Genomic DNA, 23,882 nt, shown 5'->3' with positions numbered 1-23,882 from the left:
GTCAGTGCATATGCACTTGACTTTATGGAATTTCATCTTATACAATCATAATTCACTGGGAAATTGACACACGGGTAGACACACAAACTCATTCTGGAAGATACTTCCCTTATTCGCCAACTGATTATAGTAAAAGCAATTTACTTTATTAAGGACTATATTAAGTAATATGTAACCCTCATAGGCCAGCTGGTTCATACTCTTCCAGTGTTTGTTCCATATTAAAGATAGCAATTACTGTGTAGGCAAATTCAGATATTCATGCTCACTTCTTTACACAAACTAATTGCTATTCCTTGGAAAACACAGGTGCAGAAAGTGAGTCCATTTTATTAACAAAGCAATCAGTCCTAAGCCCAATTCAACAATTCTTCCATATTACAAGAAAGCATTTAGGCATCTTACAAGCCTGAGGCTTGGCCTTACGTCTTCTTGATCTCATTAGAACTTTAATAAAAGCAAGGGTTTAATTAAGTGATAAATATATCTAACAAAGATGGATGGACTTAAACACACACTTGAATACTTGGCTAAAACAGTGAGCCCCACACATGATCTCAGTGTTTTGTAGGACTGGAACCACAATTTTCCATATAAGTAGCAGGAATGAATTACTCTATGTCTGTCCCACTGAAAGGCACTCCAGTATTTCAGGGATATGTATTTAAACTAAAAAAACCCACAAAATCTTTCTTTATAACTGATCATTTTTCTTTGTACTTTGCTAAATCTAAACTGTAAGTAATCTAGAAAAAACACAGTCAAAAAGCTGCACAGGCATCAACTCTCTTTCTTGAAGTTCATGAACTGCAAAGTGCAATTGGGTGGGAAAATAACCACATTTTTATATTCTGCTTTGGGTGCATCAGTTCAGCTCAGAATTGAGCTGAAGTGAATCTTCTGATCATCCTCACTTACAAGACTTAAATTCGCAGGCATGGTAGAGTCTCTGGGCATGTAAACTAGTCAAACTACATTAGAAGATGTGCTCCATGCATGGACCAAATGCACTTCTAGCTGCTAAAACATGTTCAGCCCACTGAATCAGACTAGAGCTAGTCCAAAGTCAAACCCATGTCACTGAGTGTGATGCATATAGTGTGGACATCATACTCTCACCACCAAATGACTGAATAGAGAGATGCACTCCTTTGTGCTCCACTACTTACTAAAAGAGACACAGCCAGCAACCACTGTTAGAAACAGGATGAGCTGGATGGGTCTTTTTACCATTCCACATTATGTTCTTATGATCTACCAATTCCTTATCATACATGTCCTATTTCATGCCCATTAATGACAGGAGGCCATTAGAAGTTAAAACATTTTATATTAAGGAAACAGGAAGAGAGAGAAGGGAGTTAACAAGGTTTGGACAGTTTTAACTTAGAAGACAGCAGCTGTCCTTTACTCACATGTATTGTAGGTTGACGTTTTTCACAAATGCCTGATGGGACACAAACCTTAAGCCTGAATCCACCACAGTCCTGTGAAGGTATATAAAACTTAGAACAGTTCATTTAAAATACAATGGAAAGAATAATGATAATGTTTAAAATAAGAATGTGGATGAAATATCAACTAGGCTGAACTGCAAACTCTAAAGCTGTCTTCTATAATGCAAAAAGTTAGCCCTACTGTCTCATGAGGTCTGTAAATGCTTCTGCAAGAGAAATAAAGAAATGTAATTATCCCATATACTCACAGATTTTTAAGTCCAACATAAAATCCAACTTCATTGTCATTGATACTTTCTAATTTCTGCTGGTTTGCGATGTAACTGTTGAAAAAGACAAAAAGCAAAGTAAGAAAGTGGCTTCTTCCATGGCTTTGATTTATCAGAAGTCAGCAATGAAGTCTGAAAGCTGGCAGTGGTTGCTGACCTATTGCACTGCATTTGGTTTACGTGGCAAGGTTTTGGTAGCAGGAGAGGCTGCAGGGGTGGCTTCTGTGAGAAGCTGCTGGAAGCTGCCCCCATGTCAGACAGAGTCAGTTCCAGTCGGCTCCCAGATGGACCTGCCGCTGGCCAAAGCTGAGCCAATCAGCGACAGCGGTAGCGCCTCTGTGATAACATATTTTAAAAAGAGTAAAAACTGCTGTGCAACAGCAGCTGGGTGAGAGGAGCAAGAAAAACGTGAGAGAAACAACTCTGCAGACACCAAGGTCAGTGAAGAAGGAGGGGGAGGAGGTGCTCCAGGTGCCGGAGCAAAGATTCCCCTGCAGCCTGTGGTGAAGACCATGGTGAGGCAGGTTGTTCCCCCTGCAACCCATGGAGGACAATGGTGGAGCAGATATCCACCTGCAGCCCATGGAGGACCCCATGCCGGAGCAAGTGGATATGTCCTGAAGGAAGCTGTGACCCCATGGAGAGGAGCCCACATTGGAGCAGGTCTTCTGGCAGGACCCGTGACCCCACGGGGCACCCACACTGGAGCAGTCTGTTCCTGAAGGACTGTACCCCATGGAAAGGGCCCATGCTGGAGCAGTTCTTGAAGAACTGCAGTCCATGGGAAGGACCCACATTGGAGTAGTTCATGAAGGACTGTATCCCATGGGAGGGACACCACGCTGGAGCAGGGAAAAAGCATGAGGAGGAAGGAGCGGCAGAGACAAAGCATTATGAATTGACTGCAACCCCCATTCCCCATCCCCCTGTGCCACTCAGGGGGAGGACGTAAAGAAGTAGGGAGTGAAGTTGAGACTGGGAAGAAGGGAGGGTGGGGGGAAGGCGTTTTTTAGATTTTTTCTTTTTTCTCATTATCCTACACTGATATTATTGGCAATAAATTAAATTAATTTCCCCAAGTTGAGCCTGTTTTGCCCGTGATAGTAATTGCTGAGTGATCTCCCTTTCCTTATCTCAACCCACAAGCTTTTTGTCATATTTTTTCCCCTTGTCCAGTTGAGGAGGGGGAGTGATAGAGCAGCTTGGTGGGCACCTGGCAGCCAGCCAAGGTCAACCCACCACATGCAGTTAACACTGAGCTCTAGTTAAAGCACCTGCAGAGCAAAAGTGCTCATTAAAATCTTCCCCATCATTTATTATTGTGGTATGGGGCTGGAGGAGGAACAGTTGAGTTTTGCACAAGGGAAATGAGTTCATCAAGGAAAGAAGTCACCCTGAAAATACAATAAATAAAGCTGTATTACAGTGTCACTGTTTTCCAGGACACTGCTTCATGGGTTTTACAACAGGAAAAGGGCCAACTTTCATGGTAGTAACATAGTTACTCCCATTTACATTGGGGGGGGGGGCTGCCCTAGTCTTATTTCCCTCATGTTGTTCTTAACTTAATCTTAAATTAATTTTCTCCCTTTCCCAAAGTAGTTGCAGGGTTTTTTTTTAAGGTGTGGCAATAGGAAAACAGAAGAAAGGGAGGCTACACTTGATTATATTACATACACAAGTGGAAATTAAGAGAAGATAAACTGTCATAATAGACCAAAGTACTGTCAGTCCTCTGATGTACCGTGAATTTCTGCTTGAACCCCAAAAAGATGTGGGCATGCAAGCTGGTCTTTTGTATTATTACCATGTGAGATATATGAATGACCGGTGACATCCCACAGACTGAAAATTAAAATGTTGTACAGATAATACATGGGATGATACATAGCTTATCTCTTCTACAAACAGAAAAAAGTTTCACAGTGCAAATCATGCTGTCCAGGATGGAGGAATCAGAGGAAATTGCAATTCAACTGACCTTATGAGCAGAAACATAAGTCTGATGTGGGAAATCACTTTGTCAAAGAGTCCATGCATTTCAAAAGATAACCCCAGTCACAGACAAATTGAAACTGAGTTTCACTTGTATTTTCATAAGCATCCACAATTAAGCAAAGCCACAATACAGTAGGTTTTCATAAGCAGGAGTATTTATTTTGCTAGAATAAAACTTGTTTTCACTTTAAGTGTTTCTTGTATTTAAAGGAACTCTGGTGAACTGGATAAGAAGTGTATCACTTTCCCAAAGACAATAAAAATCTACCATAGTTGGTGTTTTAGAGAAATCTTTTGTGTGCCCACATCCCAACAGAAGCTTGAGAATCCCAAGAGGTGGGCTGAGCTTCCCTCCAAGCTGCAATGCTGACTTAGGCTATGGTCTTGCCGAGCACCAGAAAAAGCAAAAAAATTCCCCTAATGGGATTCATTGTCTTTTGGGAAAAATAAAGGCAGACAAAAGACAACATGTCATATTGGACAAAACACGTTACCACAGCATCATATGACATCAATGACTGCTTTGCAGGGCTTCTTAGGATAAGACTAACATGGTGCACCCATTGTAAGGTAAGTTTCCTATATATTTTGTGCCCTTTGTTGGATTTTTAAATGAATTTGATTTGATCTCTTGGGGTTTATTAATCTATTTTTCATTTGTTGGTTGATTTATGTATTTTGCCAAGTAAAAACAATGAAGAAGACTAGTAAAGGCTATCAATCCTTCCATTCGAGAGTCCTGTAAGCAGATGATCTTACTGCCTCTGAATTTGCCCTGAAGAAGAACAGGGAATTTAATTAAGTCTCATCTTATCTGTCACTTAGACCTCATCATGCTAAAATAAAGTTATGCAAGAAATATCAAAGGTATCTTCCTCACTCTGTTCTCAACGTTCAACCAATGAGCACCCTGCAAGACCAGAAGGAGACAGGGCAAATGCAAAAGAGCAGGAATGAAGGAAAATGACAGAAACACAGAAGGAGAAGGCACTTGAGTAAAAGAGAAGAAACTGAGCGACAATTGTCTGACAAGCACTACCATAACCCAGCTCCATCACTTAAACACATTTATCACAAATCCAGATCTGACATTGCAATTTTAATCATAAAAACATTTAACCAGAACCTCCCACTATGAGAAGCTACAAAACTGACATAACTTACAGTGTCACATATAAATAAATATATTAGTGTATTACATTCCGTGGTAAACCTCAACCAGCGTAAAAGAGCTCAGCTCTACTGAAGTTAATGAAGCAACCACAATTTACACCAGATTAAGATCTGAGTATGAGCAGACCATCTATAAAAAATAAAAATTAAAAAAAAAATCAGTATTGGTCCATTAGGGAGCAAACCAAAGGGACAACATTTGGAATGATGAAGCAACATAAATTCATAATCTTTCCTTCCCTATCTTTCTCTTATTGCATCCCTGAAAAAAAAAATAACAAAAGGAAGTTCCACACTTTACTCTGAGCTGGTACTAGGCTGCTTATGGTGAATGATTTCTGACTTTCCATAATTGTACCTCAAGTAGGGACTCAGAAGAAATTTTGGCTAAGTGCAACTACAAATTTCTCAAAATAATAACTGTTATTCAATACATTTGTATACTATCCACTTAGTACAGAACATGACAGTAAAGCAAATTTTACACAGTTGGAAATCCCTGAAGAGTAGACAGATGTAAATTACCACAAGCAGGTCAGGTTCTCCTATGCTTCCTTACTTGCTTAACAAATCTTTTTTAAAGTTAAATCTTTGCAGCTATTTCACATCAGTGAGAAAGAAAGAAGTACAATGACTGTGGCTGTCCACTTCAAAGGGAAGCTGTTCTTTTGTTTAATTTAGAGAGGTTTGAAATAAAAACTCTTCTCTAAGTGAAGACTATTTTTACCTTCTTCACAACTACTCAACTTTGATGTTATTTATCATCAAACATTAATACTCTGAAAGCTCTAACTTGCAGTGGGTGATGATGAGAAATGCAATTTGCCTGCCTGTCCTTAAGAATATCCAGCCTGTTCTTTAACTGAACATTTTTTATTGTAGCACAGAAGAAAAACATCCTGACTCATGGCTGGCTAAAGTCACATGAGGAGCTTGGAAGCTCTCACTACACACCACAAAGTGTAGCACCAATTATTGTCTCTAAACCAAACCCTCAGCTGTCTACAATACTATTCGCTTGATTATACTATAGCATTTTGTCTCTCCTTCAATGAGTCATCAGTAAACTATTTTTTATACCTTTAATTTAACGTCCCCTTCGTAAACTACTGATTCATTCTCATAAATCATACACCTACCAACTGCACATTGCAACCTACAATAACATGCTCATCTCAGCACACTTCAACAACTTAACTATTAAATAATATCATATATTCATATTTCACCACTTCTGCAACATTCTGAAAAGGATATTTTAAAATCCTATGGTAAAAGATTTAACTGTTTCAAAAAACTTTTTTTTAAGAGTGGTCTTTATTTTCATGCATTACACATGTAAAAACCTGTCTGTACAAAGTCAGTGAAGCAACTTTTGAATTATGAAAGCATGAAAAGAAATGAAAGCCATTTCTGTACTTTAAAACAGTTTATATTCTTTTGTGCTTCAACAGCTCAAAAGAAGATTTCACTCTTAACTTTCAAATCTGACATGTCCATTTTCTTAAACTGAAAACATTTGGTCAGCAGAACTATGTCTCCCTAAACATATTTGATTTACTCTATTTTCTCTGGATTTACATACATTAAGGTATACTACTCCATTTGGAGCTATACTGGAAAACCAGCCACATGCTAGTATCAATGACATAGATATAAGCAAATAACACTGTAATTCAGCTCCAGAAATATTTCTCTTGCCAGAAAACCCCCTTTACGGGAAAAATATTTTCTTAACACTCAAAAAAATAAATCAATTATATGCTTAGCCCTGATTCATAAGGCTAGGAAAAAAAGTTCTGAAAATTAATAAACATCCCCTGGTGAAATGTTTCTGAACTTTAGGAAAACTTTTTATTCTGAGTTATTTTTTCACCAGATCTTTAGGGAAAAAGGCAGCACAGTCCAGAAATTAAACTTTCAGTAGATGAATTACCATTTAATGACAAGTCACATATGTCCCTAGTCTATACTACTGTGAGAGTTTTATGTAACATCCACAATTAAACACTGCAAAATTCCCTAGTGCTGTATTTTCTTACAAACTCAAATATCAAATGAAGTTCATCAAAAGATATGCTAAAGCTTACGGACATTTTCAGCACACCTGGGCTGATTTATGGTTATGCATCAAAATCATGAAAAACTTGTAGGCTGGACAAAATATTTGAACTTAGCACATTCAAATGGGTTTCATTTGCAGTCCCATTGAAACTGTTAGGAAAATATTCCTTAACTTTTCTACCAATTAGTCTTAATAGTATGAAATTGTATTAGCCTTTTAAGATATATATATTTTACATTGTATACTGCATAACCATGGTTAATTCAGCATAACTAAAGGGCCCCAGCTCACTGCAAGGAGGAGAAGTACAGCCCCCACCTTGAAGATAAGGACCTTTGTTTTTCGGAATCTTAAAGCCATCCACAAAGAAGAAAAGATACCCCTGGGCTACTGAGATAACGCCAGCATCCTAGCCCCTCTAACACCTCTGTGAAACCCTCCCATTATCTGGCATCATAGATAAGTAACCATAGCAAGATCCACTCCAGAGATGTCTAGATCAAGAAAGCAGCAGATGGATGATGCCACAGAATTAGAGTTGCTTTGCAAAACAGTAGTATGTGTGTGTTAAGTAGTGATTGGTCAAATCATGTTGTACCTGAATGCTTGAAAGGTATAAGAACCCTGTGTAAAACCGCATTCTAGGTGCCCCAATTTGAATGGGACACCTCATATGCATGAATAAAGAATGACTCTTGTAACTCTATACTTTGTGTCCTAGCCTCTCTCCTCAGTCAGCACGGGCCAGTTGCAAAATTTTCGTGACAAAACCAAACATAAAATAAAGCTCAAGGGGTGTGAACTCACATAGTTTGAAAATAAAGCATAGAACTATATAACTTTGCATATCAGGAATTCCAGTTTCAGACATGTAGGGACCAATGATATAATCTCCACTCAAGAAAGAAATTTTTATATGTAGGACTAAGCTCCCCCAGGACAGACTCTCTAACAGCAGGCTAATGAGCATAATGTAGATACCTATGCTAGCAGCAAGTTCTTTACAGATATACAGGCTCAGTCTTCTTCCAATTTATTTTATTTTATTTTGCTGTCTTCATCTGGTATCATCAGTCCCAGATTTCAGAAGGCCAACATCAAGAAACAAAATATTCCATAACTCAGAAAAGAGGCAGAGTCTCCAGTTAGCCCAATGTGGACTTGCCTAGAATTAAGCAATTTTACAAACAGGTGCTCAACTCTTTGCCTATGCAGTGTGTCTCCTGACAAATTCTCATCAAGTCCTGTGGGTTTTTTTTTGTTTTGTTTTTGCTTTTTTTAAACTGTGAATCATTTTGTATTTCACAAAGAGTAGAAAACTGATTGCCACTATCACAGGCCCCTTAAGTCATCCTTTAGGGTTTTTTTGTCTCCCATTTAGAGTATTTAACCATTAATCACAGAAGACTATGGGAGGTAGATTTCCATATGCCAGTATATCAGTTCTAGAGCTGACAGAACTAACTCTTGGACCTTTCTTTGCAACCACTGACACACACTTTTTGGAGCAAATTCTTCACTATGTATATCCCACATTCAGATAAGGTACTGTTCAGGGCTATCTGAAACAAAGGCCAAGGTCACAGATTATAGTTAGCTTCAAGAACTCCCTATTCTTGATCTGTGGCTGTTTCAACTGCAAGGAGACACCAGGAGTCATTCTGCTCCATGTCAAGATGCTATGATTGTCCAATTAGTAGTATCCAATTAGTAGCATGCAGATGCCATTGGGAATTGCTTCTCCAAAGCTGACATTCTGAACAATTAGCACCAACCCACCAGTTTAAAGCAGGAGAAATCTGGAATTAAGTGGAGATCCCAGTCTTGTTTTGACACTGCAGGAGCGGATCCATACTCTTGCTTAAGACTGCAACTCCCTGAGAAACAGAAAGCCCATGGTTTGCCAGCTAACCTTAGCTCACTCCTGACAGTATGTAAACATTAAGGCAAAATTAAAAATAAATTAATATGACCAAAATGCGGAATTTAAGAAAACGGTTACTATATTTAGAAAATGGGAATATGAAATGTAATGCACTCTTGGGCTTACTTATGTCTCTGGTTTGGCTTGAAGGTGTTTGTTCTGTTCTTTTCAAGTAGCAGCAAACCAAATCAAGCTAACTCTCAAGACATTTCATGCAGCTCTCCAGATTTGGCATTCATGTCCTTAAGCAACACCTTCAGAATTACTTTCCCCAGAATGAATGCAAAGCTTATTTGCCTATTTTCTCCATTAGGATCTCAATTCCTGTCACCCCCCCCGAGCTCCATGAAGTTCATACCAAGTTCACCAAGACATCAATTTTTAACATTTCTCCAGAGGACAGGTGACAGCCATAGTCTAGCTTTTCCTTAGCAAAGTTTTTTGGGAAATGTTGATATCCCTTGATATAGTCAGAAAGAAGTATCAGCTGTCCAGACAATAAAGAATTTATTTATAAAGGCATATCTTAAATGCTGTCCTTATACTTTTTACAAAACACATTTCCCCCACTGTGTATGAAATAATCTCTGCAGACTGACAGGAAGGGGCTTAAATTGCTGTACTGACCCTTTATAATATATACACAAAAAATCATGCATTAAATAAACATACAAAAGGAGAGCAATGAATGTGGCTGTTTATTAGTTCTTGACAGAGAGTAGACATAAGAGTTAAAACATTTTCTTTTAAATTTGGCTTGCTAGGAAGAAAGGACATCTTTAAGGAATGAATAAATACAAATAAATATATGTGACAATTCTTTCTCCTATAGAGTCACCTAGTGTGATGACTTTTCAGAGACTAGTAACACAATCTCTCTTTTTCAGCATTTGCATACACCACCTCTGTAGCTGTCACTGGTCTTGATGCAAATGAGACTGACAAAACATCAATTCCATAATAGTGCAGTAAGATTGATCCTAACCATCCTTTAGACACATCTTTTCAGGTCTTTCAGTGAATCAAAACATTAAAGCATCTTGGTTGATGTCAAAACCTTTGAATTCTTTTTTTTCCCAGGCACTCATGTTCCAGGAAGTGACTTTGTAGAAGGGATGTCTTAAGAGTTAGATAAGCACTTGCTGACATAATTCAGTGTGCTTTACAACATTTAAATCCTTTTCATATCTTCAAGTTTTGATACATTCAGTATTCCCTGATTCTTTGATTCAACAGAAAAAATTCCCTCAGAAATTCCCTCCGAAGCCAGTCTTCCTCCCAAGTATATTATTTCCACTGTTTAACATTAATAAGTAGCTTTGTTCAGTTAAAAATTACTAACTCTTGTAATGTTAAATACTCTGTTCAGTTTTTTCTGATATTCACTGAATCATCAAGACATATGTCCATACCTGCTACACTTCCATTGTCTCATTCACTGCATGCAATATACCTCAAGCCAAACAGATCAAAAGGTAGTACTTCCAAATGACAGAATGAAACTGCAAAGCTTAAAGCCATCTATCCAGGAAAATCCATATATATCCTGTTAATGCATTAAATCTCCTGAATAATTTGACTCCTGACATCTCAAACAACATTCTCCTTTCCAAACAGCAAAAATGTTCCTTTTTCTGTTTTTATTTGTCTGAAGAGTCTACATATGGTCATAGTCTCCATTCTTTTTTTCTCTGCAATTATTAGAGAACTCAATTTGTAGATATTTTTCTGTTCTTCAAATGATACCATCTGCTGCCTTAGTTCACAACTCATTTCCTAGCTTCTTTCTCCAGACTTGTGAAACATTCTGTGTAGCCCTGACCACAGATCTGTGTAGTGTCCAAGCCATATCTTGTCTCTTAATGGAAGACATTTAATCTTCATATTATGTTACTAAAACATTCCAAAAGGGCTACAGGTTGTCTTTCTGAATTTCCATTATATTAACTCTCTTGATGTTTACCTCAGCTTTCTAGGCCCAGAACAGGTTGCCACCTTCTGCATAGCAACACCTATTTTACCATTTATATTTAACTGATACATTATTGGAGAACTTTTCAACAGCATTAAAATTGCTCCTCTGTTAAAGCATTTCAGAGGCACTCTTTATTCTTGCACATTCATGTGCTCTTTACAGTTCCCTATTTCACTTTCTGTTATCACATTTATTTCCATTTGTCGTGGTTTCAGCCCAGCCGGTAACAAAGGACCACGCAGCCGCTCGCTCACTCCTCCCGCCCCCCTCCGGTGGGATAGAGAGAAAAGGAAAAAAAAAAAAACGGAACCTCGAGGGTTGAGACAAGGGCAGTTTACTGGGACAACACAAAAAAAAAAAAAAAGAAGAAGTTACAACAACAACGACGGTACTAATGAAAGAGTATACAAAAAGAGTGATGCACAGTGCAACTGCTCACCACCCGGGACCCGACGCTCTGCCACTTCCCCCACCGAAAGTCGAGACCACCCCCTGGCCCACTCCCCATATATATACTGAGCATGATGTCACATGGTATGGAATAGCTCCTTGGCCAGTTCAGGTCAGCTGCCCCGGCTATGCCCCCCACCTCCCAGGTTCCTGTAAAAATTAATTCTATCCCAGCTGAACCCAGGACACCATTCCATTCTCTGTCCTGTATAGTCCATTTCTGCTCATTTTAATTGGCCAATCTTTTTAATTGATAGCTTCTTCCACTAGTATTCCTAAAACAGCACTTCACCTTCACTTGAGGAATCCCATTTTTCACTTAATACAAGCAGTTTCTTGCTTGCATTGCATATTTTAGCATAATTATGTGTTTATTACACTTTCTGCACATTTGTCACGACCCAGAGCATTTCTAATACTCATGCTGACTGACATATTGCTGTCACTGTTTCCATAGCTTTTCATATTCCTCTAGTTGGTCAATTTAATTTCTGGGAAATTCTCGCTTGCAATGGTACACATTTGCCACACAAATGTTCTGTGTCTTTCATCCAGGTTTTTATTTGTATTTCTGTTTGTTTTGCTGCTTGGTATATATATATTACCTTTTCTAGAGCAGGATCAAATTGACTTTGTTGTTATACTTCATGAAAATTTATTCTTTTGTAAGTGTTCATTTTCCATTTTGACATCATTTTAAGTCTTTGACCATCTTCTCTATTGGTTTCCCTTCAAACTTTGTTCTCATCCTGTGTGTACCTCTTTCACAAGGTATTATTTGGTACAATGGTCTTCAAACTTTTTCACTATTTCTGCAAAAGCTGCCTTCTCCTTACCCACCACAATTTTCATGGCATTCTACATTTACCTTTAAAGCTTTTGTCTCTGCCACTGCTTAAGAGCAGACTAATATTTTTCTCATCCTCCAGCCTATTTATCCTTATGGTTTTCCTAATTATGCAACACTGCTGCACACACCTTTCAGAATTCCCCCAATCTACACACCTTCCAGCATTCCCCCAACCCTCAGGTTGGGTGAAGTGTTCACCTGCAATTACATCAGATTGAGCTGCCATAGGGCTGTCATCTCCTAAACCTTTCACTTTAGATACCAGCTGTGAAGAGCAAAACTGCTTCAAGATAAACTGTTTATTAAAAATCATAACAAGATTCAAAGTGCTGTACAGCAGGCAAAAAACTACACATACAAGCATACCGAAGAGGAGGGAACGACTGCCCTGTCTCCACACAGACATGAATGCCATGTAGAGTTGCAAGAAATGTTCAGGGCAGGGAATTTCAAAACGATATTTTTTCCACCTCCTCCCACCTCCAGGACAAGTGGTAACTATTTCTGTAGCTGTTGTGGTGGTGCATTTCTTTCCACCTCTCCAGGCTGATTTACGAACTTGGGAAGGCTCGCTAGGCCTTAGCATAAGTGTAATGAGTCAGGCAGTTAAGCGACCCTTGACTGTGCCAGCAACTCTTACGCAGCTAGGACAGGGAGATATGCTGTACGTCTCAAGGACTCCTGCTGCCTGGCAAAGGCAGGGGGACAGGAGTAGAGATAGCCACTTCTCATAACAACCTGCAGCCGGTTCTCTCTCATAACAACCTTGAGACATTACAATCCTCCCCTGACAATCTTGGAGCATCCCATATCTATGTTTTGAGTTATTCTCAAACAGTCTCAGAATTTTCCAGCGCAGCTGGGATTCCAGCAATTTGTTGATGATGAAAGTCAATCATCTCCCAAACCTATAAGCAGTGGTACTAAGTGAGGCCCTTTGAGCTCTCCTGGACTGCAGCGGGCTGTGACCAGCAGCTCCCTCTGAGTGGGACGCCTCTCAGAGCTCACAAACTTTCTGGTTTGTGAAAATTGGAGGTCTGTCACTGAAAGCTGACACGACCTGGGCTGATTCTCTCCACTCCTTGAGGCTTGACCCTTCGCCCATTGAGACAAATGCTGAAGCATTCGACGTGAATATTTTCACTGACCTCAAGGGGAATTTTTAACAGGTATACCTCTTTTCTCTCTCTCTTTTACTCTCTTTTATTCTCTTATATGTATTTCTCTTAGTGTCTTTATGCACGCACGTGTACTAACCTGAATAGTCTATAGTAAGTAAGTTATAGCAAGTATGAGATATTAAGTTATAGTAAGTATAAGATATATTATAAGTTATTACTTTCACATTTATACTTAAATTACTTTCGTGATTTTTACTCAACTATGAATGAATTTTAGGCTGCTATTATACTCATAATCCCTTTAGATATAAACTGTTGACCAAGTCTGGGACTAGGAGTCAATCCAGCCACACCTAGACTCCGACAGGAGTTTAAAAAGCAAGGGGGACTTCTCTGAACCTCGTGACTCAACAGGAGGGTCTCCCTTACCCTTTCCCACATTCTCTTTTACCCTATTACATTTTCGGTCCCTATATACATAAGTTTAGTTTGATTCTAATTTAATTTTCCTGTGTGCATTTTATCCATGTACTAAGTAATAGAGTGAACCTTGCCATCGAATTCTGTGAAGTCATACTTTTATACAAATTTCTGTTAAATCTTTTTTCTATTGCTAATACAATTGGAGGTGATTCTTTAAGCAATCTGAACCCCTCTCTCTCATTTTTAAATCCCCCTGCGACAGCTGTGCCACTTAGGTCCATGCCCTCCAAAAAACATGGGCTTTGGGCAATAAGACAGTCACTGCGCACAAACATGGTCCAGAATCTGCAGTGATGTCTAGTGCTGAAAAAAACCCCAAAAGTTCTATCCAGCGCTAATTTTTTTCTATTTTGGTATCTTTCTTTATGCCACATATGGATTTGTGCCAATTCAAAATATTTGTAAATCTATTTGAACCTAATGTGAAAGGTTCAAACTTTTGTGTACACATATAAATACAAGGCATATACAGTATTCAAAATATACTTACATTGCTACTACCCTAAACTTGAAAATACTTTGGCATATGCTTAAGTACACTGCATAGTTAGCCACATAGAAGTTAACAGAACTGCTCCTAGTAGGAGAGTTTAATATATGTGTTTACAAGCTGAGGATCACTGCATGAATATTGTATTCCAAAACTAATTTTTAAAAAATTAGGAAGAGACAAGACTCGAGGGGGGAGTAAGAAACAAAAAAGCAACAGATTATTCACCTCCCTATCCACAAAAGGGATTTTACCTTCCTTAAACAGACTCATATTCACCAAATAGGTTCAGTTGGAAAAAAAAAGAAGAAAAAAAAGACATGTCTACGTGAGGTAGAAGACCACAGATTTGGAGGAAATGCTGGAAATAATGTTCAACTATTATCCAGGAATACCAGGTTCAATTCTTCCCTCTTCTTGAGGGAATGTAATCCCAGTGTCCCAAAAGATACCATACTATAAAGCAATCAGAGAGGGCAGTCTCAGCCCTGCCTGTTCATGCTGTTATAATTTTTGTCATAATTGAACATTCAGTGGAGCAGGAACAGGATTCAGCTGTCTCACTATACAAATAAGTATCACAGTCACCTAGCTAAACAGACAGTTCTACTCTCTGACCCAAAAGGTTATTTAAGTATTCCACATGAATTTAGGCAACTCTGACAGGAAGAATCAAGATAAATCCACATCTGTATGCCATATAGGATGGTCATTAAGATGCTGACATGTAAGACCTTGGTTCAAACCCATGCTCTGAATCAAGCAGAGCAACCCTGCACAATACTCTGCTGAAATGGTTTGTTTTGGACCACATAAACAGCTTACTCCACAGCATGATGCTGTTCGTTAGAAGGGAGGTCTTGCTTTTCCCACTCAGTAAACTAAGTCCCCAAAGTTTTCTTATAGTCAGTGGAGAGAGAGAGGGACGTTTACATCAGATAAGTAAGTAGATTTGCAGTAAGAATCTAATTTAGGCCTGAATCACTTCCTGGAAGAGGCGGACTCTCCATTGCTGGCAGGAGAGTAGCCAGCTGAGTTAAGTGCCTTTGCTACACAGTTCATAGAGACTTGCCAGATTTTAAATGCTGAGGTCTGGGACAGTCCCAGACATGCTTAGCAAGTCCAGCATATAACACTAACAGTATATGCTGTGAAAAGTCCCCCATGCATGCCCAGTAAGTCTGACATGTCCAATATGCACACATATGCTTGCTGTGCAGTCTGGCATTTAGAAAATCAGACAGTTGTTGCATAAGTATGGGGAAAAGTCACATCCTATATGCTCTTCATACAGAATACAGCATCTGGCTGTGTAATATAGGATAACCATGTTACAGAGGATATCTGCTTAATATGGCCCTAATTATTTTTATATGTATGGTTCAGAAATGAAAAAGGTAAAAAATATTTTGTTTAAATCTAAAACCAAAAGATTTCTTTTGTCTTAACTGCCAAACCAAGATGAAAAATAAATAAATAACTTGCCCAGCCCCAATTAGAGTTCTATCAACAGATTCTCCCATAAGAAGCTTAGAAGTGTTACCATTTCACTGTTTCTGTTTCAGCAATGGACTAACTTTGATTAATTGCTTGTCCTTCTTTTCTTTATACATCGGACAAATGTATATAGTGAACTAGTGAATCTAGTACAAGCTTCTGTAGTGATTGCAACTGCCACTGTTTTGCACATGGAACTACTGTGCAGGTTCATTTAAATATGGAATTATTTGAAACTTTGTAAAACACCCCTCTAAAATACTCAATCTCAACTTCCTCTTGCCTCAACATATTTAGTCTTCACACAGTAGGAAAACACTTGGGATCCAAGAAAAGCCCCAAGCCAAAAATAAATCACATGATGGACTAATAGGCCTCAAGAATATCCCTTCTCTTCCAAATTTATTAAAAAAAAGGCAAGAAAATGCTTGAATCAAAGTTCTTTTCATCCTTAGCATATGTCCTCTAAACTACTCTATATTAGTGAAATGCTAATTCCATTGACATTTTGCCACCTATTTTAACAAGGCCAGAATCTGAGCCTTGGCTTCCCCTTAAAATAAAAGGCATCTAAGTATCTTGCTGGATCAGGACCAGTAGGCTTAGCAAAAGGCTGGTTCAAGTTACACCATTTAGACATTATGATCTTTTAAACTGCTTTTACAAATGTCTTGGGTCTTGTGTCTGCCTTGTTCTACTTTCTCTTAGTTCTGTAAAAAAATTTTGTTTCTTCAGGCCCTGCTTAGAACTAAGGAATATTGACCTGAAGTATGATCTTCAAGAATGTCAGAAACAAGAGTAGCTGACCTGGTATTAAATATATTTAATCATTTCAGCTATAACTGCTGTTGATAATCATCAGTCAATACAGGTCATTTTCTTCCAGGAAAATTTTTAAAAATATACATATTCACAATAGAATTTTCATGGCATGGCTCCTTTCCCATAAGCGCATTATGATTCTGTAATGTTATAGTTAATAGTCATTATATAAGAAACAAGATCTCCATGTGCATATTTCAGGAGAAGTTAGTTTGGTTTGCTTTGCTTTATGCAGTTTCTGAAAACTTAGGCTCACAATCTAAAAGGAATTAAGGTGCACCCCCAATATATTTTATTTCAATAGCAGCTATGTGCCTACATACATTTGTATAAGCAGATCTTTGTAAATGCAGTGTCCAGTAACAGATTGTATTCACATCCCATGCAGCATAGACATATGGCTTTCAAACCTCTATGAATTTATTTCTCTATTTGAAATGCACATAAATTATAAGATAATACAAAGAGTGCTTCACTTTTTAAAGGACAGTTTTCAAAGAGAAGTTTTCCAAATATAACAAGTTGAAGATACATTTAACATCAATAAAGTATTGAGAGGGTTTTTAAAGTTCTCTGCTCTGTTTTTTATCATTTTTATGCTTCATTACCTACTATACTCATCCAGCTTGGGCAAAGAAATTCTACTAGCCACCTTTATTGACATGTTGTTAGATATTACTGCAGTGATGGGTGACAAACACTGGAGAGAGAGAACTGCAATCCAAAAAGTACATTATTTTTTCCCCCTCTTACTTTAAAACTAATTCAAAATGGAGAAATAAAACCTTTATTTAGTTATGGAAAAGTTTTTGGTTTAGAGTGACTTGAGATCTAGAATCTCGATAGGCTGCTTTCTCTCTTATACTTTCAGCATAAAAATAATAAAGGAAAAATAGAATCTAAAAAAAATGGTAAATGCCATTCTAAAGATATTAGAAGCTGGACTCCTGGGCCTTCTGTTTTCTCATTAGTATGGAAAGAAGTGGAAGTTTCATGAAAACAACATATTCTAGACCAAAGCCTCAAATTCATACAAATTACCTTTATTTTAGTATATAAATCCCAAACCTCTCTTAAAACTCAAGTGACTAAAGACATAGAACTACAGGTAGTGTCTTGCCAGCCCAATCCTGCACAACACTGAACACCTCCTGAAGGATGCCACCCTCCTCCAGCAAGAGCCAGTTTGCACTGTCTTAGCATGCCAGAGACAACCCCAGATAAGTTCCCAAGGAGCCCCATGAGTCCTCACTGACTGGAAGAACAAGGATTAAAACAAGGGATACAAAAGGTTACCTGAGAGCAAAAAGAAACCAGAATATATAAAACCCTATGGTTTGTGATATTTGGGGTATTTTTAGAGCCTGGAAATTACAAAACTGATTTTCATAATGCTTACTTTCAACTCACCATAACTAAATAAGATCTTTAAAGGAAGATGAAAAAAAATGGACAGATTCCTAAAAGGAGCTATTGTATCACAAGTGTCCAAAATCCCTTTAATAATTTGCAGCCCATTGCCTTGTATTTTACTGTATCATTCCAAAACACCAGAAATAAACATTAAATCCAGCCAAGTCATGCCATCCTGCGCAGTCAAAAGTGTTTTCAGGAGGAAGGGGATGGGGGTTGAGAAGCCCTGTTGACAGTTTTATAATATATTTAATCTACAACAGAGTCTAAAATTCTGAAATGACAGACACCCAAAATACCAACAGCATTGAGCTTCATATGAATTTAAACATGTTTTGTTTTGTTTTTTTTTTAGCACAGGCTCACATGACTTGTTAAATAATTTACTCTATAAATTACTTATCCTGTCTTATTATTAACAATTCTAGAGTGCTTTATATAACTGCATTAGAAATTTACTTTGTGGTTTTGAAATGTATACACTACACAATCACCTCTTTCTTTTACAGGGGAAGAGCTAAAGTCACCTACTATTTTGTTGAGAAGCAGTTTTTCCTGAAATACACCAAATAATTTCATAACTCATTCACCTGAATAATCATAAAATGACATATTAATGACTTGATACTAGGGCTGCTAAACTAGGCCAGGAATATACTTGCACTGCGAGAAGATACTTTGATAGCAAGGACTATGAAGAGTCATAAACACTGAGATATACTAACAGTACATTTTACTTAAAGAGAAAAATATTAATCAGGCTTTTTAAAAAAATCCTGAAAAATTTTAAAGTGACTCATTTACTATCATATTAATATTTTTGCTCAAGTGATCTTGCTGAGAATTATTTATGTGCCATTGTACCTATAGTGTATGGATTTGACAATATTAATTTTACCCTCACCATTCTTGCTCCTTAGCTCTTAGTTTGAGCTTCAATGGCTGATTTCATGATTTTAATTCAGGCCTCACTTTGGAGTTCAGTTTATCTCTAATAACATCAATACTACAAAACAATTATTATGTTAAGCTGTATTATGATTTTAGCACAGGCACATGCTTTCCAGACTGAGACCAGCACATGTCAACACCCTAAGCAACAGGACAAAAATCTAATCTTATTGGCTGCTCATGGCTTGGATGGGTATACTGATATAGAGAACGAACTGCTAATTGCTTAATGATTGTCTCTCTGTAACTTTACATACCAAAGACTGGTGTTTGTCAAGGATTAAGCCTGTCTGAGACTGGTACTTGGGAGTGATGAGCAAGAAGGAACCATGAACAATCACAAAACTTAATTAAATGTTTGATAAATTTACGATCTTGTCGAGAAGGCACAAGCAGAGGCCTTGCTTGAATAGATAGGGCCAGAAAAGATAAGAACTCCCGCCTTTGTTCTAGTCCTTGTAGATAATTTAGCTTAAACTAACCATATGGTTTTACACCACTAATGAGAACTTAGATAATAAGAGCACTAACGAGCACTGATGTATCAAAACATGTAAAAGACCATACTGCGCAGAAACACCTGAGGAGGGTCAAATAGCGGACAAGTGAGGAAGACTATGGAAGACCACCAGAGGACTCCTGAAGACCACCAGAGACCTTCAATGCGCCTGTGTAAAGGACATTTGCATATGCTAATAGTTTCCCGGAAAACTAATGAATATGTATAACATTTCTCAGAAATCTAGTGAATATGTATGTAGAACATGTACTTAACCTGCACAATTAGACCCGACGGTGCGCACGACTTTGGTGGGACTACCCCCCGTGCGGCCCAGCGCTGAATGAACATACCTACTTTACAATCTCATTGATTGTGGAGTCTGTTTTCCGCACATCAATACTGTTCACTGAGTAAAAAACTGTCTGGATGGCCGGGCCCAAAGAGTGGTGGTGAAGGGAGTTAAATCCAGTTGGCGACCAGTCACAAGTGGTACTCCCCAGGGCTCAGTATAGGGGCCAGTTTTGTTTAATATCTTTATCAATGATCTAGACAAGGGGATTGAGTGCACCCTCAGGAAGTTTGCAGATGACACCAAGTTGGGCAGGAGTGTTGATCTGCTTAAGGGTAGGAAGGCTCTACAGAGGAATCTGGACAGGCCGGATGGATGGGCCAAGGCCAATTGTATGAGGTTCAACAAGGCTGAGTGCCGGGTCCTGCTCTTGGGTCACAACAACCCCCATGCAGCGCTACAGGCTTGGGGAAGAGTGGCTGGAATGCTGCCTGGCAGAAAAGGACCTGGGGGTGCTGGTTGACAGCTGGATGAATATGAGCCAGCAGTGTGCCCAGGTGGCCAAGAAGGCCAACAGCATCCTGGCTTGTATCAGAAATAGTGTGGCCAGCAGGACTAGGGAAGTGATTGTCCCTTTATACTTGGCACTGGTGAGACTGCACCTCGAATACTGTGTTCAGTTTTGGGCCCCTCACTACAAGAAAGACATTGAGGTGCTGGAGCACATCCAAAGGAGAGCAACAAAGCCCACTCATACCCTGCCTGCTCAGTGTCATCCACCTGGCCCACAGCCAACCCTTTGCACCACCATGGGTTTCACATGCCCGACCCAACCATGCAGTATCCCACCTGCAAAATTCCCAGTGCACATGGCCTTCTTCCTAGATGAGGCTCTTTTTACTCAGGCAACATTCCCAGGGAGTCAGTGAATGTTTTGCCTAGGACTATGGGACCCACTCCAATCAAGAGCAGGACATAAGCAATAAATGAAGGATTGGTCTCAAAAGACATTCAGGAAATATAAAGGAATATATTACAAGAAATTGTCTTATGCTCTTCTCACTCTCATTTGTACCAAGAGTAATTCCACCAGAGATAATGGAATTGTGTTCCTGTAACTACAGAACATATAAAAGAAAAATCAGGCCTGAGGCTTCCTAAATAAAATGCATGCTACAGCCTCTTAAGCTAGTTGCTTAGCTAGAATAAACTAGATATGCAGTGTTAAAAAATATGTTTTCACATTCTGTATCTACCATATTAGAAATGCTTCCTTACATATTTATTATTTGCTGAGTTCCCACAATGAAATAATGTGGCAGCTGCAGGAGTCCAATTTTTAATTTATGTCTACAAACAAATTGCTTCATGCTTTATGTTAAAAAAAAGAGCATCTTAAATACATGCAATAGCATCTCCTGAGAAATTCAGTACTCCAAATTATTTTTAGATCATCAAACACAACATGCAATGTCACAGAATGATACAGTAAAAATTGAAAAGAAATGTAAAGATAAACAGTGATGCTGAAAAAACACAGAAAAGAATTAAAACCCAAAAATATCAATGCAAAATGACTGGACATGTTTTAAGTTGATCATGTCTAGTATATATATTTACATATGCATTTTTTCTCTGATCTTTTAAACAGAGCTTAAGTTCTAGGGGGACATTGCTGAGTTACCTCCAAATTGAACATACTGGATAACAAGGCTAGCAAAGCTTATAAAAATGAGCAATGATACATAGCTTGAAGCAATTTTTTTTTAATTAAGCAATCCACAGAATATTAAACAAACATCTGAAACAATAACTGTTGTAACAACTTAGAAAGATTACTTCATTCTCTTAGGTCCTAAAAATCTACCGAGGGTAGGCCCTATATGAGTAGAAGAAATTAATGTCTCCAGCTTTTTCCCCACACATACATGGGGAAACGCAGCAAACTGACTATAAGAAACTGCAGAAAAGTAGCCCAAGAGCTAGAATTAATCTCAAGTCATGCCAAATTTAATGGCATTTTCACATTGTTTCTAAAGGAAGCTGAAAAAGAAGAGAAAGAAGGAGAAGGGAGAGAGCTAGAAATCTGTATATATTTTGAAGGGAAATATTCTGTTATCTTTTATATTAAAAATGTCATAGGAAACAATGCAGAAACAGCAGGTGCTGGGGAAGATGGAAATGGACAAAACAGATGTAGAGGGGTTTTTTCCCTATATCTATCATCTACAAATCTGGTATCCAAAATTTTTGCTCAGCAAGTCTTTGCAGCTTTTCTCAGGCAAAGTATGTAGATTCCACAGAGCTGTAAAAAGGATGCAGGACTGAACACAAAAAGCTACTGGACTCCTTTACTGAAATCATTTGCAGTCAAACAAGGTTGGAAATGACACATGGGTAAGAGGGGGGAAAAAAAAACCTTCTTCCACTTTCCTCACTATTAATGAGGGTTTCCTAATGCTCCAACACTTGCTGAGAGACAGCACAATGTTAATTCTCCCGCAGGCAGTATTTTCTCCTTCCAGCCACCTTATAGGGAAGGGCTCACGTGCCTACGGCCAGGGCAGGGAAGCTAGTTTGCTCTCCCTTCTACCAGAATGTGCTGCATCGCTTTCTCCCCCCCCCCTTCTTTTTTAAATAGAAAAAGAATATAAAGGGGAGATCTGAGAGGGGGGAAGGCCACCCACCAAACTCTCCATTCGCAGGAATAAACGGAGGGAGCAAAAATTTAAAAAAGAGAAATAAAAAACATTTCCAAATCTGCTGCCGACGCAGAAGCGAGATTTGGGTGGTTCGCACTCCACCACCACCACACCAGCAGATGCAAGGGCCGGGGGCGGCAGCTCGGCTGCGCGCTTCTGCAACCCCAAGTATTTCCGCGGACCTGCGACCTCCGCGCCGACCTTCCGCTGCGCCTCTTCACTGCCCGTCCCGCTCCCAGGAAATAGTATCGCGGGCAACTAGGATTTATCATCTAAATGGGTTCGAAATTATATCTCTGGGAAATCAAGTCCAAATTAAATCACACCGGACTTTTTGGCTTCCAGCTAGAACATCAGTCCGCGGAGCAAGTGCATTTCAGCGCAGGGAACTTCCCCTCTGCCCGCCGTCCCCACGTCGCTCCGGCTGCTCCATCCCCGCCACCCCCTCGCCCGGGGCTGGGGCCGGGCTGTACTCACATCTCGGTGACATTGTCGACCTCGGCGCTCCGCTGCGGCACGGGGAAGGAGATGATGCCTGGCGCCGGCTCCACGCACCAGATCCGCCAGGAGCTGCAGCGGCAGGACGCGGGGCAGCCCAGCGCGCCCCACCAGGAGCCCAGCACCAGGCAGCACAAGCCCCACAGCCGCGCCAAGCCGGGCCCCAGCCGTCTTCGCCGCCAGAACGTCATGCCGCTCCCGCTCACTCCAGCGCTGCCTCGACGTCCTCCACCTACCGCCACTGCCGGGGAGCACGACCGGGAGAGTGCGCAGGCTTCGGAACCGCGGGCGAGCACCCCGCGGCCGGGATTCACAGGGACTCACCGCAGCCGCCCAGGAGGCTTTGCGGAGCGGCGGGACCAGGCGCTACTGCGGGACAGAGACAGAAAGGGGTGATGAGCGGCGAGAGGGGCCGCTGGCATGGCACGGCGCGGCACGGCGTGGCGCGGACCACCCTAGTACCTGCCCTGACCCGGCGGTTCCCGATGATGCTGCAAAACGCGCGGAGCGGCCGACACAGGTGGCAGAGGCAGCGCTTCTACCTGCGGGGTCTCAGCCGACCGCTGCCCGTGGTAGAGAAGGAATGGAAGAAACAGCGCAGGTCACGGCGGAAGCGGAATGCAGGGCGCTGTGCTTACCGCTTTACGCACCGTATCCTTCTCCGTCCAGCTGACAACAAGGAATCTGAGAGAGGGAGGGAGCGAGACAGGGAAAGACTCGGGGGCAGAAAAGGAGAAAGGCGGAGAATAGAGGGGGGAACAGACGGGGAGAGAGAAACCGACAGGCGGCGGGGAGGGAGGGAGTGATGGAGAGAGAGGGGGGGGGGAGAGATGGGGAGAGGGAGAGATAGCCTGAGGAGAGCAGGGTTCTTTCTGGATCTCAATAAGAAAGACTCGACAACAAATGGCTTAATAAAATAGCTGTTATAATAAGACAGAATAAGAATAGGAATA

At 39.9% G+C, this 23,882-nt stretch overlaps 1 protein-coding gene across 1 annotated transcript in view; it reads right to left on the bottom strand.

Annotated features, from left to right (window-relative positions):
• Positions 1 to 23,663, bottom strand: part of LOC138683277 (BDNF/NT-3 growth factors receptor-like) — a 217,751-nt gene extending 194,088 nt beyond the window's left edge. Inside the window, exons 1-3 of the mRNA XM_069774874.1 lie at positions 22,909 to 23,663; positions 1,706 to 1,780; positions 1,416 to 1,487 (exon numbers count right to left, since the gene is read on the bottom strand). Coding sequence (XP_069630975.1) covers positions 1,416 to 1,487; positions 1,706 to 1,780; positions 22,909 to 23,120 — 359 coding nt within the window. The 5' untranslated portion in view covers positions 23,121 to 23,663. The remainder of the gene's footprint in view (positions 1 to 1,415; positions 1,488 to 1,705; positions 1,781 to 22,908) is intronic.
• Positions 23,664 to 23,882: the final 219 nt, after the last annotated feature.

The sequence above is a fragment of the Haliaeetus albicilla genome, chromosome W (genome assembly GCF_947461875.1).
Source record: "Haliaeetus albicilla chromosome W, bHalAlb1.1, whole genome shotgun sequence".
Lineage (NCBI taxonomy): Eukaryota > Metazoa > Chordata > Aves > Accipitriformes > Accipitridae > Haliaeetus > Haliaeetus albicilla.
Note: the sequence above shows the minus strand (reverse complement) of the source record. Positions and strands in the feature narration are given on the sequence as shown.